This window comes from Psammomys obesus, unplaced genomic scaffold (genome assembly GCF_907164565.1).
Source record: "Psammomys obesus unplaced genomic scaffold, mPsaObe1.curated_primary_1811, whole genome shotgun sequence".
NCBI classification, from domain to species: domain Eukaryota; kingdom Metazoa; phylum Chordata; class Mammalia; order Rodentia; family Muridae; genus Psammomys; species Psammomys obesus.
The window spans coordinates 2,220,389-2,233,575 of NW_026596147.1; the positions used below are offsets into that span (position 1 = coordinate 2,220,389).

General features: G+C 42.4%; 1 protein-coding gene across 1 annotated transcript in view; it reads right to left on the minus strand.

Annotated features, from left to right (window-relative positions):
• The window catches only part of Asah1 (N-acylsphingosine amidohydrolase 1), a 32,528-nt gene extending 19,702 nt beyond the window's left edge, over nt 1-12,826 (minus strand). The window contains exons 1-2 of the mRNA XM_055593602.1: nt 12,647-12,826; nt 22-68 (exon numbers count right to left, since the gene is read on the minus strand). Of these exons, the coding sequence (XP_055449577.1) occupies nt 22-68; nt 12,647-12,724 (125 nt within the window). The 5' untranslated portion in view covers nt 12,725-12,826. The remainder of the gene's footprint in view (nt 1-21; nt 69-12,646) is intronic.
• Between the last annotated feature and the right edge of the window lie 361 nt (nt 12,827-13,187).

The following is a 13,187-nucleotide window of genomic DNA, read 5'->3' on the forward strand; positions in this document are numbered from 1 at the left end:
TGGTAATCTGAAGTAACTCACGTTAGTCCAGAAGGAGGGTAAGTTGATTTTCTGCAATCCTCTGTCCACTAAAAAACAAAGAAAAGTAAACATTTCAGAAAATAATAAATGCAGGCCAACTGAAGCAAGCTTTTTAAAAATAATTATTTATTAAGACAAAACCGTTTTTTAAATAATTTTATTTTTTACATTAATTACAGGTTATTTACTTTGTATCCCAGCTGTAGCCCCCTCCCTCATTCCCTCGCAATCCCACCTTCCCTCCCTCATCTCCTCCCTGCCCCTTTCTAAGTCCACTGATAGGGTAGGTCTTCCTCCCCTTCCATCTGACCCTAGTTTATCAGGCCTCATCAGGATTGGCTGCAATGTCCTCCTCTGTGGCCTAGCTAGGCTGCTCTTCCCTCGGGGGGTTGGGGGGAGGTCAAAGAGCCAGCCACTGAGTTCACATCAGAGTCAGTCCCTGTTCCCCTTTCTAGGGAACCCACTTGGATGCTGATCTGCCATGGGCTATGTCCGAGCAGGGATTCTAGGTTATATCCATGCATGGTCCTTGGTTGGAGAATCAGCCTCAGAAAAGACCCCTGTGCCCAGATATATTTGGTCCTTGTGACACTCCTGTCCTCTCCAGGTCTCACTAACTCCCCCTTTTTTTGTGATTTCCTGTACTCTGCCCAAGGTTTGGTTATGAGTCTCACCATCTGCTTTGATATACTGCTAGGTAGAGTCTTTCAGGTCTTCTATGGTAGGCTCCTGTCCTGTTTCTTGTTTTCTCCTACTTCCAATGTCCATCCCATTTGTCTTTCTAAGCGAGGATTGATCATCTTACCCTGGAACCTCTTCTTTTTTAGCTTCTTTAGGTGTAGATTTTAGTATGTTTGTCCTATCTTATAGGTCTAGTACCCACTTATAAGTGAGTATATACTGTGTGTGTCTTTCTGCTTCTGGGATAGCTCACTCAGGATGATCTTTTCTAGATCACACCATTTGCCTGCAAATTTCATGATTTCCTTGTTTTTAATTGCTGAGTAGTATTCCCTTATGTAAATGTTCCACAATTTCTATATCCATTCCTCCATTGAGGGACACCAATGTATCCAGGTTCTGGCTATTATGAATAAAGCTGCTACAAACATGGTTGAACAAACATCCTTATTGTGTACTTGAGCAGAGCAATAGTAATAAAAACTGCATGGTATTGGCACAGAAACAGAATGGTGGATCAATGGAACAAAAAAAAAAAAAAAAAAAAAGACCCAGAAATAAACCCACACACCTATGGGTACTTGATTTTTGACAAAGAAGCAAAAACCATTCAATGGAAAAAAGACAGCATCTTCAACAAATGGTGCTGGTCCAACTGGATGTCTACATTCAGAAAAATGAAAATAGATCCATATTTATCACTCTGCACAAAACTAAAGTCCTAGTGCATCAAAGACCTCAACATAAATTTCTTAGAAGAAAAAGTGGGGAAGAGCCTGTAACTCATTGACATAGGAGACAACTTACTGAACAGAACACCAACAGTACAGGCTCTAAGATAAACAATAAATGGGACCTCATAAAACTGAAAAGCTTCTGTAAAGCAAAGGACACTGTCATCAGAACAAAACGACAGCCTACAGATTGGGAAAGGATCTTACCCAACTCTATATCTGACAGAGGGCTAATATCCAGAATTTATAAAGAACTCAAGAAGTTAAAAAGCAACAAATCAAGCAATCCAATTAAAAAATGGGGTATGGAGCTAAACAGAGAATTCTCTGTAGAGGAATATAGAATGTCAGAGAAACAAAGAAATGCTCAACGTCCTTAGTCATCAGGGAGATGCGAATCAAAACGACCCTGAGATTTTACCTTACACCCATCAGAATGGCTAAGATCAAAATCTCGAGTGACAACCCATGCTGGAGAGTATGTGGAGAAAGGAGAATCCTCCTCCATAGCTGGTGGGAATGTAAACTTGTACAACCATGTTGGACATCAATCTGGAGCTTTCTCAGACAATTAGGAATAGTGCTTCCTCAAGATCCAGCTATCCCACTCCTAGGCATGTATCCAAAACATGCTCAAGTACACCGTTTTTTTTTAACACCATTTCACTATCTTTGTTTCAGGTAGGGTCTCCCTCCCTATGGAGTTCTGACTGGCTTCAAACATTATTACGTAGCTCGCTCATGCCAACCTCAGACTCATAATCTGCCCGCCTGAGCTAATTGAGCAATGAGATGACAGGTATCTGCGATGATACTTGGAATTCAATACCTCTTTTAAAAGATTTATTTATTTTTATTTTATACATATAAGCCTTTTGCCTTCATGTATGTGCAACAAATGATTGCCTGGTACCCGAGCAGATCAGAAGAAGGTGCTGGAGCTACAGATGATGGTGAGCTACTATATGGGTGCTGGGAGCTGAACTCAGATTCTCTGTGAGAGCAGCATGCCCTCTTAACTTCTGTGCTATCTCTCCTGCACCAGCAATCCATACCTTCTAAGATAAAAGTCTCACCTCTCAAATCTCCAAATCACTGATGTTTCAATTCAGTTTACACAAACACTGGGTGTTACTATTTGGCTATTTTTTTTTTTTTCTGATTATATTGAGTAAAATGTAGAAAAGGAGTCAGAAAATATTCTTATGTGATTAGATAGTTTATCACCCAAGGTTAATGGCTTGAAAGGAGGCAGCTTTACCTCAGTCTCTGAGGCAACTCTATTGCAACCTGTCCTGGGATTTGCATCTCAAACCAGATCTACAGAACATAGTGCAGAAGGTATTTAACGATCTGGCCATAACCTACCATCCTAGTCTTGTTCCAGACACTCCTCCCAATAGCATGGCTACAAACAAACATTTCCTAAACCTCCCATGCTTCCGTCCTGTGCATGTGCTGTGTCTTCTGCCCAGAATGCCACACTCTGACCCGATGAACTGCTAGGTCTAACTTCTAAAATCCAATCCAGATACTACTTCCTCTCCCCCTTCCTTGCCACTCTCTTTGAGTCTCATGTACCTCCTATATGAGCATAGTCATCTCCTCCTACATAGTTCTTTATTTGCACACATCTCCATTACAGTATGTTGTAGCATATTTGTCTGTGTCTTCTCAATGCCATACTCTGTTCCTTGACAGAAAGGCAGCACCAACACTGACGTCCCTGCTGAAGGCAATGAATAAATGAGGCTGCTTCAGAGAAAACTGGCAAAATTGAATTTTCTCCTAACACAAAATCACCCAAAAATAATCCATACAGATTTATGACTCCTGTTTATCTCCTGACTTCTAGTGACCTAAAAATGTAAAAGTAAAATAACAAGCACTAATCTGCAATAAGAGAAGGTAGAGTAGGAGAAAAAGCCACTGAAATTACATGTGGAGTTTAGACTATCATCCACTGAGCACTTGTGCATGAAAAGAAATCTCAGACTTAACTTTTGACAGTATGGTGAGTACTTAGAGTAATTTCACTCTTGTCAAAATGGCCTTACAATTGGATAAGGCTTCTTATTTAAGTATGTATCTAGCGAATTCCTTAAGACACAATATTGGGTCTGTAGCAAAAAGTCATTTGTGTTAAATAATATTGATTATAAAAAGTTCTTGCTCAAAGATGTTTCAGACTCAGCTTGGACCTCAAAAAAAATGTACAAAACCTTAGTGTTACCCTACTGTCTAGTTGCTGTTATACTGAAATGTCTGGATCTCTGCTTCTGTTTCCAGTAAAAGTTCACACATATAATTCAATGACTCTACAGGCTGAGGCAGGAGGATCATAAGCTCAAGTCAGTCTGAGCTATAAGGGAGACTATCTCAAACACAAAAACAAAACAAAAAGAGTATTTAGAAATAAACTTAACTAAGGAAATTCATAACTTGTATACCTAAAACTACAAAACACTGCCCAACAAAATTACAGATAACTTAAGTAAATAAAAGCTGTCATTTTCGTGTAATGGAAGATTTAATTCTGTTAACATGGACAGATTCCAAAAATTAATTCAAAGATTTCAGCATAAGGAATGGCTAAACTAATCTTGGAAAAGAACAAAGTTGGAGGACTCAGTTTTAAAACTTCCTATAAAGAAATGGGACCATGTGAAAGAGGAAGGGGTTTACAGAAAGAGAAGAGCAAGAGAGGAGGTGGAAGAGAAAAGAGAAAAGCAGGTATCATGTGTTCCCATTGAACCTCACTCACACTCAAGACACCTGTATACACACACACACACACACACACACACACACACACACACACACACACACCATGAAAGCAGAAGTGGACTCTTTAGCAGGAAGGATCAGTGGGACAGTAAAGGGGAAAAACAAAAAGGTACAATAGGAACAAAGTACATTGCTACACATGTGGGAAAATGTCACAAAGAAACCTATCATTTTGTAGGCCTGCTAAAAATATTAACTTAAATGAATTTAAAGTTTTACTACGGTAATAAGTATAGTAACTTTCTGTATGATAATTGTTTATGTAAATGAGAAAGTGTAAACCTTAAGGCAATCATAGTGAAATAAAGTCAAACACACTGGCAAACAGTGGGTGCTATCATGAATATAAATACGTAAAACGAAGGAATAGTACCAAGAGTCCAAAAATAAGTCCACATTTACAATGTTGCATATTGTATATCTGACAGCATACACCTATAATATAAAGAAACTTAAAACCTGGTAATAAAAAGGTAACTCAATTTTTAAAATGGACAGAAGAGCTGATTAGACATTTTTCCAGGAGCTATGCAAATGGGCCATAAGCACAGAAGAGACGCCCAGCATCATCGCCTACGGTGATGAGACACAGCAACAGCAAATATTGCTAAGGGCCTGAAGAAACTGGATCACTCATGCTGTGAGCAAAGTACAAAACAGCATCTGCTCTACACAACCATCTGGCAGTTTCTCAGACAGGTGAGCAGTGACACAAAACCCCGCAATCCTGATCCTACGTATATCCCAAGAGATAGGGAGACATAAACTCCCACAAAAAAAACGTGTATGAGATATTTACAGGAGCATTACACATACTGGCCAAAAAGGTGGGAGAGCCCAAATGTCCACCAACTGAAGAATGGAGAAACAAAATGAGATGTCTTATGATGGTATATTATTTGGCAGGAGGAAATAAGCATAAACCATCTCTATTATGTAGAAGATGCCAGTCACAAAGAGCCATACACTGGCTAGTCCCCTGTGAAATAGGCAGAACAGGAGAGTCTACAGAGAGAGCTTCTGATAGTGGTTGCTTTGGGCTGGGGGGTGGACACTAACAGGTGAATGGGTAGGTCCTTTCGGGGGGGTAAGCTGTCCTAGATCGCAGTGGACAGTTCTGTGACTATGCTGAAGCTATTTTATTGTTTGTGTGTGTCTTAACACACACACGTCCACTGTGAAGGCCAGAGGAGGACACTGTGTGTCCCACTCTGCCACTCTCTGACCCTCTGCATTATTTCTTTGAGAAAAGGTCATTTACAAACCTGGAAAGTTGTATTGTATCTGGGCTAGCTTGGCTAGCAAGCCCCAGCAATCCTCCTGTCTCCACCTCAGTGGTGGGATTCTGGGTGCACATGGTCACACCCAGCTTTTCACATGGGTGCTGGGGATCTGACGTCTAGTCCTCAAGTGAGCGTTCTTACCCACGGAACTATTTCCCAGCCCTCTAACTGCGTATTTTTTTAAATTTATTTTTTCTTATTTTTCTTTTTCACGTGTGTAGTGTGTGCATGTTTGTGAGGGGGCACACACGGAGGCCCTACGGCAGGTGTTGGGTGTCACTGTCGTTCCACCTACTGGCCTGAGGCGGTATCAGTCAAACTCAGAGCTCACAGATAGAGTTAATCTTGCTAGCCAGAGAGCGTATTAATTTTAGTACCCCACATATCGTGGCTGCAATCGACTGAAGAAGCTGAGCTGTAAACACCTAGTATGCCAGGAGACACCAGCTCTGGGTGATACTTGAGCGTGTAGTCATCTAGTCAAGCAAGTGCTCAAACAACTGAAGGTGTCTATTCTGGGGATGGAAAGGGAATGGACCAGGAGACTCCATATTATCCCATTTTCTTTATCCATCTACACCTGGTATGTATTTCCAAATTTTAATCCTTTAACTTGTAAGACTTTACATTATACGGAAGGTTTTTCAGAGGGTTCTCTGGTATTTTTAAACAGTTGAAACTATCATTATCTGAAATTACTTTTGAATCAGTAAGAGCTCTTGCAAGCAGGGCAAGACAGTGCACACCTATACTCCCAGAATTTGGGAGGTGAAGACAGGAAGATCAGTTCAAGCTTATCCTCAGAACATACTGAGTTCAAAGGCAGCTGCTCCATGAGTCCTTGTCTCAAAAATCAGAAAGGAGGAAGGGGAGCTGGGGAGACAGCTCAGTGGATGAATGTTGCAGCTGGGAACACAACAGTGAGGACCCGGAAGCCGGGAAGGGGCGAACACAGACCCTGGGCCACCGAAGCACACGTGTTCCGAAGCTGGGGGACAGAACACCCCTCAGCTCCACAACTCCATGCGGGACGCGAGACAGGAGAGAAACACTCCGCTCAGGGTAAGAATTCTGAGCACCCTCAAGAAAAACACCCCTCAGCTCCACAACTCCATGCGGGACGGAGACAGGAGAGAAACACTCCGCTCGGGGTAAGAATTCTGAACACCCTCAAGAAAAACAGAGCACGCAGCACAAAACGCAGTAACCCCAGCACTCCTCCAGGGAGATGGGAGACAAAGGCAGAAGCTCGCGAGCTGCTAGCATGGCACATGCCATAGAAAGCTAGCAAAGGGACCCATCTCAAAGGAGGTGGAAGATGAGGGCCAACAACCAAGGTTGTCCTCTGACCTCCAGAGGAGTGGTGACATGCATGCATGCATGTGCCCACATTTAAATACAAATTAAATACACAAATGTACACACACAGAGAGAATGAAAAAAACAATAAAGAAAGACAAAAAGGGAAATGGTTACTACAGTGAAGGATATGTGCTCTAAATTCACTAGTCCTTGTTTAATGAATTTGAGCATGTGCACCATAAAAATAGTACTATATTCAAGACAGTCTTCAACTACAAATATGAATTTTCAAAACGTCATTTAGTTGGGGGCTGGAGGGATGGCTCGGTAGTGAAAAGCACTGACTGCTCTTCCAGGGAACCCAGCTTTCTGGCCCCTGCACGGCAGCTCACACCCATCTGTAACTCCAGTTCCAGGGGATCTGACACCCTCTTCCATGAACACTGCACACATGTAGTACACCGACAGACATGCAGACAAACCACCCATGCCTGTAAAATTAGTAAATAAAAATAAAAAGCAAATCATTTAGTAAGGTGAATAACTACTAGCTTCACAAATACAATTCTTACTTCTAGTAACATAAAATTCCTGTAAATATCCCAACTTCTGGTTAGGTTTCTACTGGACCTGAGAGCTGGATGGCTTGGGAGGTAAGCAAGAACAACTCTCTAGTATAAGACCCAAGTTTACTTCCCAGAACCCAGGTTAGATGGCATGGTACAACCACATGTAGCTGGACGGCCAGGTATCTAAGATGCTGTTCTGGCCTACGAAGGCACCCTTACTTACAAGGCATACACATGAACACCTAAATAAAAATAAATGTTAAAAGATATGACTCGATTTACTGTTCCTGTCCTTTTGCTCAATTTCAAATTACTGGGAATTGTAGAGTCATGCTGGAAATGCTGTGCTGAGCTCCACAGAATGTCACAGCGTGGGACCATCAGAGTCCAGGCCTTTATCTGCCCTATCCCAGCTTCCTACTGCATAGCACTGAAAGCAGCACTTTAGGGATCTGGGAGACAGCTCAGTTAACAAAGTGTTTGCTGCTTATGCATGAGAGCTGGGTTTGAACCTCCGGCTCCCACAAAGGGAACCAGGCATAGTGGCATACATCTACACACCCCAGGCTGAGGGCACATAGAAAGAAGGTACGCCTGAGGACTTCCTAGCCAGCCAATACAGCTAAAACGGTTCAGGGAGAGAACTTGTCAGGAAAAAGGTGGAGAACAAAAGATGATGCATACTGTTGAGCTTTACTGTTAACCTTTGGCCTCCAAAAGTGCACACAAAGGAGTGCAATACACAGACACACACACACACACACACACACGGTGCTTCTGAAAGTTTGATTCCTAATGCAGAATAATAGGCATACAGCTCTGAACTTTTCATGGTGACCAGATTCAATTAAGTAAATAAATAATAAAACATAATGACTACTATCCCTTCTTCATTATATTTGCACATCACAGGATTCAAAGCTAATATAAAATCAAATTATAGCCACATCTCCTATTGGACACCCAGGAGGGAAACTGAAAGTAGTCAGTCAGGTTTTCAGGAAAAAAGCTGGCTGACCATTCCGAGAAGTAAGAACTGGAAAGCAACCAGGCCATACTACACGTGGGAGTTGAGAACTATAATAATGCTGGCTGCCCAAGTCAGACATGAAAATGACATACAATCTGGCTCGAAAAAGAAAAGGCCAAATATTGATATGATTTGAAAAGAAGGCAGAGTACGGCTTTAAGATAAAATATAATCACGAGTGAAAATAGGTAAAGGCGACAGCCACGAGACCTTGGTATCTCAGCCTGTCAAAAAGCACAGATGTGGAAGTCATTTAATCAGAAGGCTAGTTTGGGGACTATGATGAAAGAGAGGCGCATCCTCAGTCTCAAAGCAGACTTCAAGGGAAATTTCTGTGTGGCACTGATGTAGAACAGTACCTACCCTGATTGCCATGTAGTCTCCGGAATTTAACTCTATGGTTTTAGTAACAATCTCATCAAGGTAGGGGGAACTTCAAGCGATAGTTGGTAAATATCATAAACAGACCCTAGGTAGACAGCGTAAGTTGTCAGTCTATTATGCTACCTTGTCATAGGTAGAAGAAAGTGAAATTTAGAATCCCAATGTCCCACTGCTTCTCACCCCCACCTCCAGAAAGCTCCTTTTATGCTGCCAAGGCAAAAAACAAAACAAAACAAAAAACAAACAACAAAAAATACAAAGAGCTGAGCAAGAGTCTAGCTGAGTAGCCCAGGTTGCCCTGGGCATGCGTAATAATTAAAAATTTTAAATCTGTTTAAAAAATAAAAATGACATACCAAATAAAAATTATTTCATTAAGGAATCATTGAACTTCCCACATCTCTAAACAATCACAAACTTTGTCCTTTAAATATTTGAATCCTACAAGATTATTGAAAAACCTCAATGAAAAATTATTCTAATGATAAACACAAAATTTTAAACTGGGTGCGGCAGCATGTGCATATAAGCCTAGCCCCAGGAAGGCTGAAGAAGAATCTCAAATTGGAGGACAGGCAGGACCACATGATGGACACTGAACAAAAGGACATGTTTCCTACAAACATAATTCGCATTAATACATGGTTGGTATCATTCTTCTGAGTTTTAACCCGAGGTCCCCAAGTGAGCTATGGATATTGAAATAGACAATGGGTGAATCAATCTCCTAAAAGGGCAGCAGCCTAGTTCATCATGTTGGCTGACTCAGTGGCAGTGTTGGGAAGGGTTCTTGCACAGCACTTAAGAGAACAGATTACACCTGTGTATTCTTTCCTTTGGAGCACAAAAACATGGACAAAACCAACTAGGGCTTATGAAGCTTTGTGCAAACCACTGGTAATGCCAACAGTTTCACCACATACGCTCGAAGCTGACATGAGGAATCAGCTCATCATAGCAACTGGTTACTCAATCAAATGCTCACGGCCACATCTTCTGGACCTGCTCAAATTCATTACTGAGAACAGTCATTTCTCTCAATGCAGTTCCTTTCCTTCCAGCCACTCCTCATGCTACTGCAATTCATTTTCTGGCCCTATACTACTTAGAATAAGAAAACCATTAACCCTCAGTCACCACGAAGAGTGCACACTTCATTCTCAGTGGTATTTTAATGAAGTCAACCATCTCTTTCCCTTCCTTGACTGTCCTGTCACATTAAAGTCTCCCATTTGGGCTGCTGCATTAACTTCGCTGGTTCTCTGTTGTGCTTGGCACATACATGGGAAATGCACTTAGCTTTTTGGTTGCTTCCTGTGTTCTTATTCATACTCTTTGAAGAGCTTGGCCACTCCAATGGCTTTGAATAGTCTCATTATGCCTAGACTTCCAATATCCTGGCTCATTATCTGGACTTTTCTCTACTAGCTGTTTTCATCATACAGTATCTTAATACATTCTTCATAGATGTAACAGTGAAGAATAACTTACATATAATGAAAAAAAGCCTCAAACATAAAACTAAAAAGCTCAGCCAATGTTCCAAACCAAATAACTCATTTGTCATTTAAAGCTGGCCCTCATCCATACTTATCAACGGCCATTTTGGAATATATTTGGTTTCCACAAGACTATACTACAGTTTATCATTCATGTAATGATTCAAACTAAAAACACAAGACAATAAAACTCCAAAAACAACTGCCTTCCAAGCTGAGAATACAGTCACCTGGCAGCTTGAAAGGGCCTTCTGAAAATTGGGTCCCAATATCTTCAACAGTCCCAATTTTTATTTTATAAGTGAAGATTTTAAAACAAAATAAAACCCTTCCACATAACATCTGACTCTGTGATTAGTTTAATGAAAACAGTTCAATAAAAGTTTATGACAATAAAATAGCTATAAACCAGAAAAAGAAAATTACCGACTTTTACCCTTGTTTTCTCTCATTTCACTGAAGACCTGTGCAAACACTTTCCTAGGCAGATACTAGCAGACTGACTAGATTTGGATACCCACTGTTTTGAGTAAAAACTATTAAATCAATTGAAGGGCTATTAATATTTTTCGTATTTTGAAAACAATGAAATATTTTGCTTGGGCTAGGGATGTAGCTCAGTGTCCATCATTTGCCAAGTCTGTGTAAAGTCCTGGGTGAGCACTCTAGCACTGAAAAAAAAAAAAAACAAATGAGGAAATGAACAATAAAATATTTTTGTTTAAAAACAAAGGATAAGAAAGAATAGAAGTAAACAAGCAAACAGATAAACAATAAACAAAAGCAGCACCCAGTACATGAAGCTCTCTGTGTTCACAGCTAGACATTAATTAATACCTCACAGGCCTTGAGGACCCCAGGTGTTCTGCTCCTGGACACAAATAAGCTCAGAGAATTAAGTTCCTCAGAGACATTAAAATGAGACAAAGCATCCACACATTGATAGAGTACTCTGTAGTTCAAAACACAAAACACAGCAGGGTGATGGTGGCTCACGCCTGTAATCCCAGCGCTCAGGGAGACAGAGGCTGGCAGATCTCTCAGTTCGAGTACCGCCTGGTTTACAGAGCACGTTCCAGGACAGCCAGGGCTACACGGAGAAACCCTGTTTCAAAAAAATAAAAACAAACAACAACAAAACACACTGTGATCCAGGAATTACTTAGCTTTCTAAAGAAAACCAAGTATTTTTGTTTTGTTTTATTTTGTTTTCAATATATGTTATTTAACCCATGGTTGAAAAGGTATTCATCAGTCCTTCCCTTCAAATACAAAACCCAATTTACTCAACTATTAGTGTGCCATTCTGGTAATCTTTGGATGAAAGGCACAGACTTTTGTCCTCAAAATATCAAATCCTTTCAAAATTTTCACACTTCCAACTTAGCAAGGAAAATTCTCTGCCTACACTAGAGCAGACATTTTGTTTTTCTTACAATCTTTCAACCTTCTCTATATATTATGTGGGTTTTGATTACTGAAATTACTTTCTAACTATTCTGCATTCTACTCTTATTATTATTATTATTTTAGCGGCTGGACAACAGCCTGCTTTTTATTTTGTTAATTCATCTGCCTCAGGTAAGATACGTCCAAGTTCCTAGGCATCAAATTTGCTAATAACAAAACAAATAGCCTTCAGCTCTATAGCATTTAAAGAATCAATTCGTGCTGCAGCCAAGAGGCTGAATTTAGAAATGTTTCTATAAACACTTGTGACCTCTGGATGGATTTTCACTCTGGGGCTACTTCCGCTTGTATTAAATGCAAGAGTGACGCTAGTCCCTCCCTGTCTCTTGCGGTTATATAAAATAAAGTCTTTGTCCTTGTGACTTGGTCGCGCAGTACCACGGGACTGACATTTCAAGACTGGGCGTGAAGGCCACAGTCTGTGCAGCTTGCAGTGGAAGGGGGCTGCCGATGGCTCGCACCGCGCCATCTGGGCTAAGACTGCATGAACCTACAGCTTCCTGCGAGGGCTGCTGAGGAGAAAAAGCACCTGGTAACCAGAAAGAACATACCCAAGTCCCCCGGCATCCGCAGCCTTTTCTCTGGAGTTGTGCCTACAGCTGGTAGTGTTATTAACACCAAGATTGGAGAATGCAGGAATCCTAACCAGTCGTTCATGAAGGCCAGAAAATCCCCTAAAATGTGTACTCTGTCTAGACAGCACCAAAGCGCTTCGCCCAGGGTTCACAGGACGGGTCCGCACCCACTCCGCGGGACCGAACCACAGGCACCCCGAATGATGCAGCCCGCGAGCAGGTGTCCCTCACTCCCGCCCGCCCTGCCCCAGGTGCGGCCCCTTTCCCCTGCACCTGCACCCTTATCCGCGCCCCGGCTGGAGCTCACCCACCGGCGGCACTTGATGCACCTGGGCGCCGGTGGCAGCCACGGCCAGCAGCACCCAGGTGAGGAGACTTCGCCTCAGCATCTTCCCACCTGCCAGCTCCAAAGGACTCTGCAGCAGCCCCCGCAGGGCCCACCTTCGCCGGGAGCAGGCCACACCCTCGACGCGTGACCAGCGACCTCGGGCCACACCATGAACGGAGGGGGACAGCCCAGAGATGGAGGCGCTGCAGGCGGGCCAAGTCCCCAGAGAAGAGTCCACGCACAAGGCCACAGAGGGGCTAACCCCCGGCACGCCAGCCAGTGGTTTCGTCCAGCCCGAGCCTCGCCCCGGGGCGGGGCTTCCAGCTCTCCTCCAGACTTCCACCCTTGGAAGCAAACTGTACCGGGGTGCTTGAGTACCCTGGGGCGGGACTACCCATGATTAGGGAGAGGGTGGCTCCTAGGCGGCTAGGTTCCTCAGCCCACCAAACCGACAGTCTCCGAGCGTAACGCATAACGTCAGACCTAGTTTGCCCTCTGGGGAAGGCCGGCCCCAAGTGAGTCAC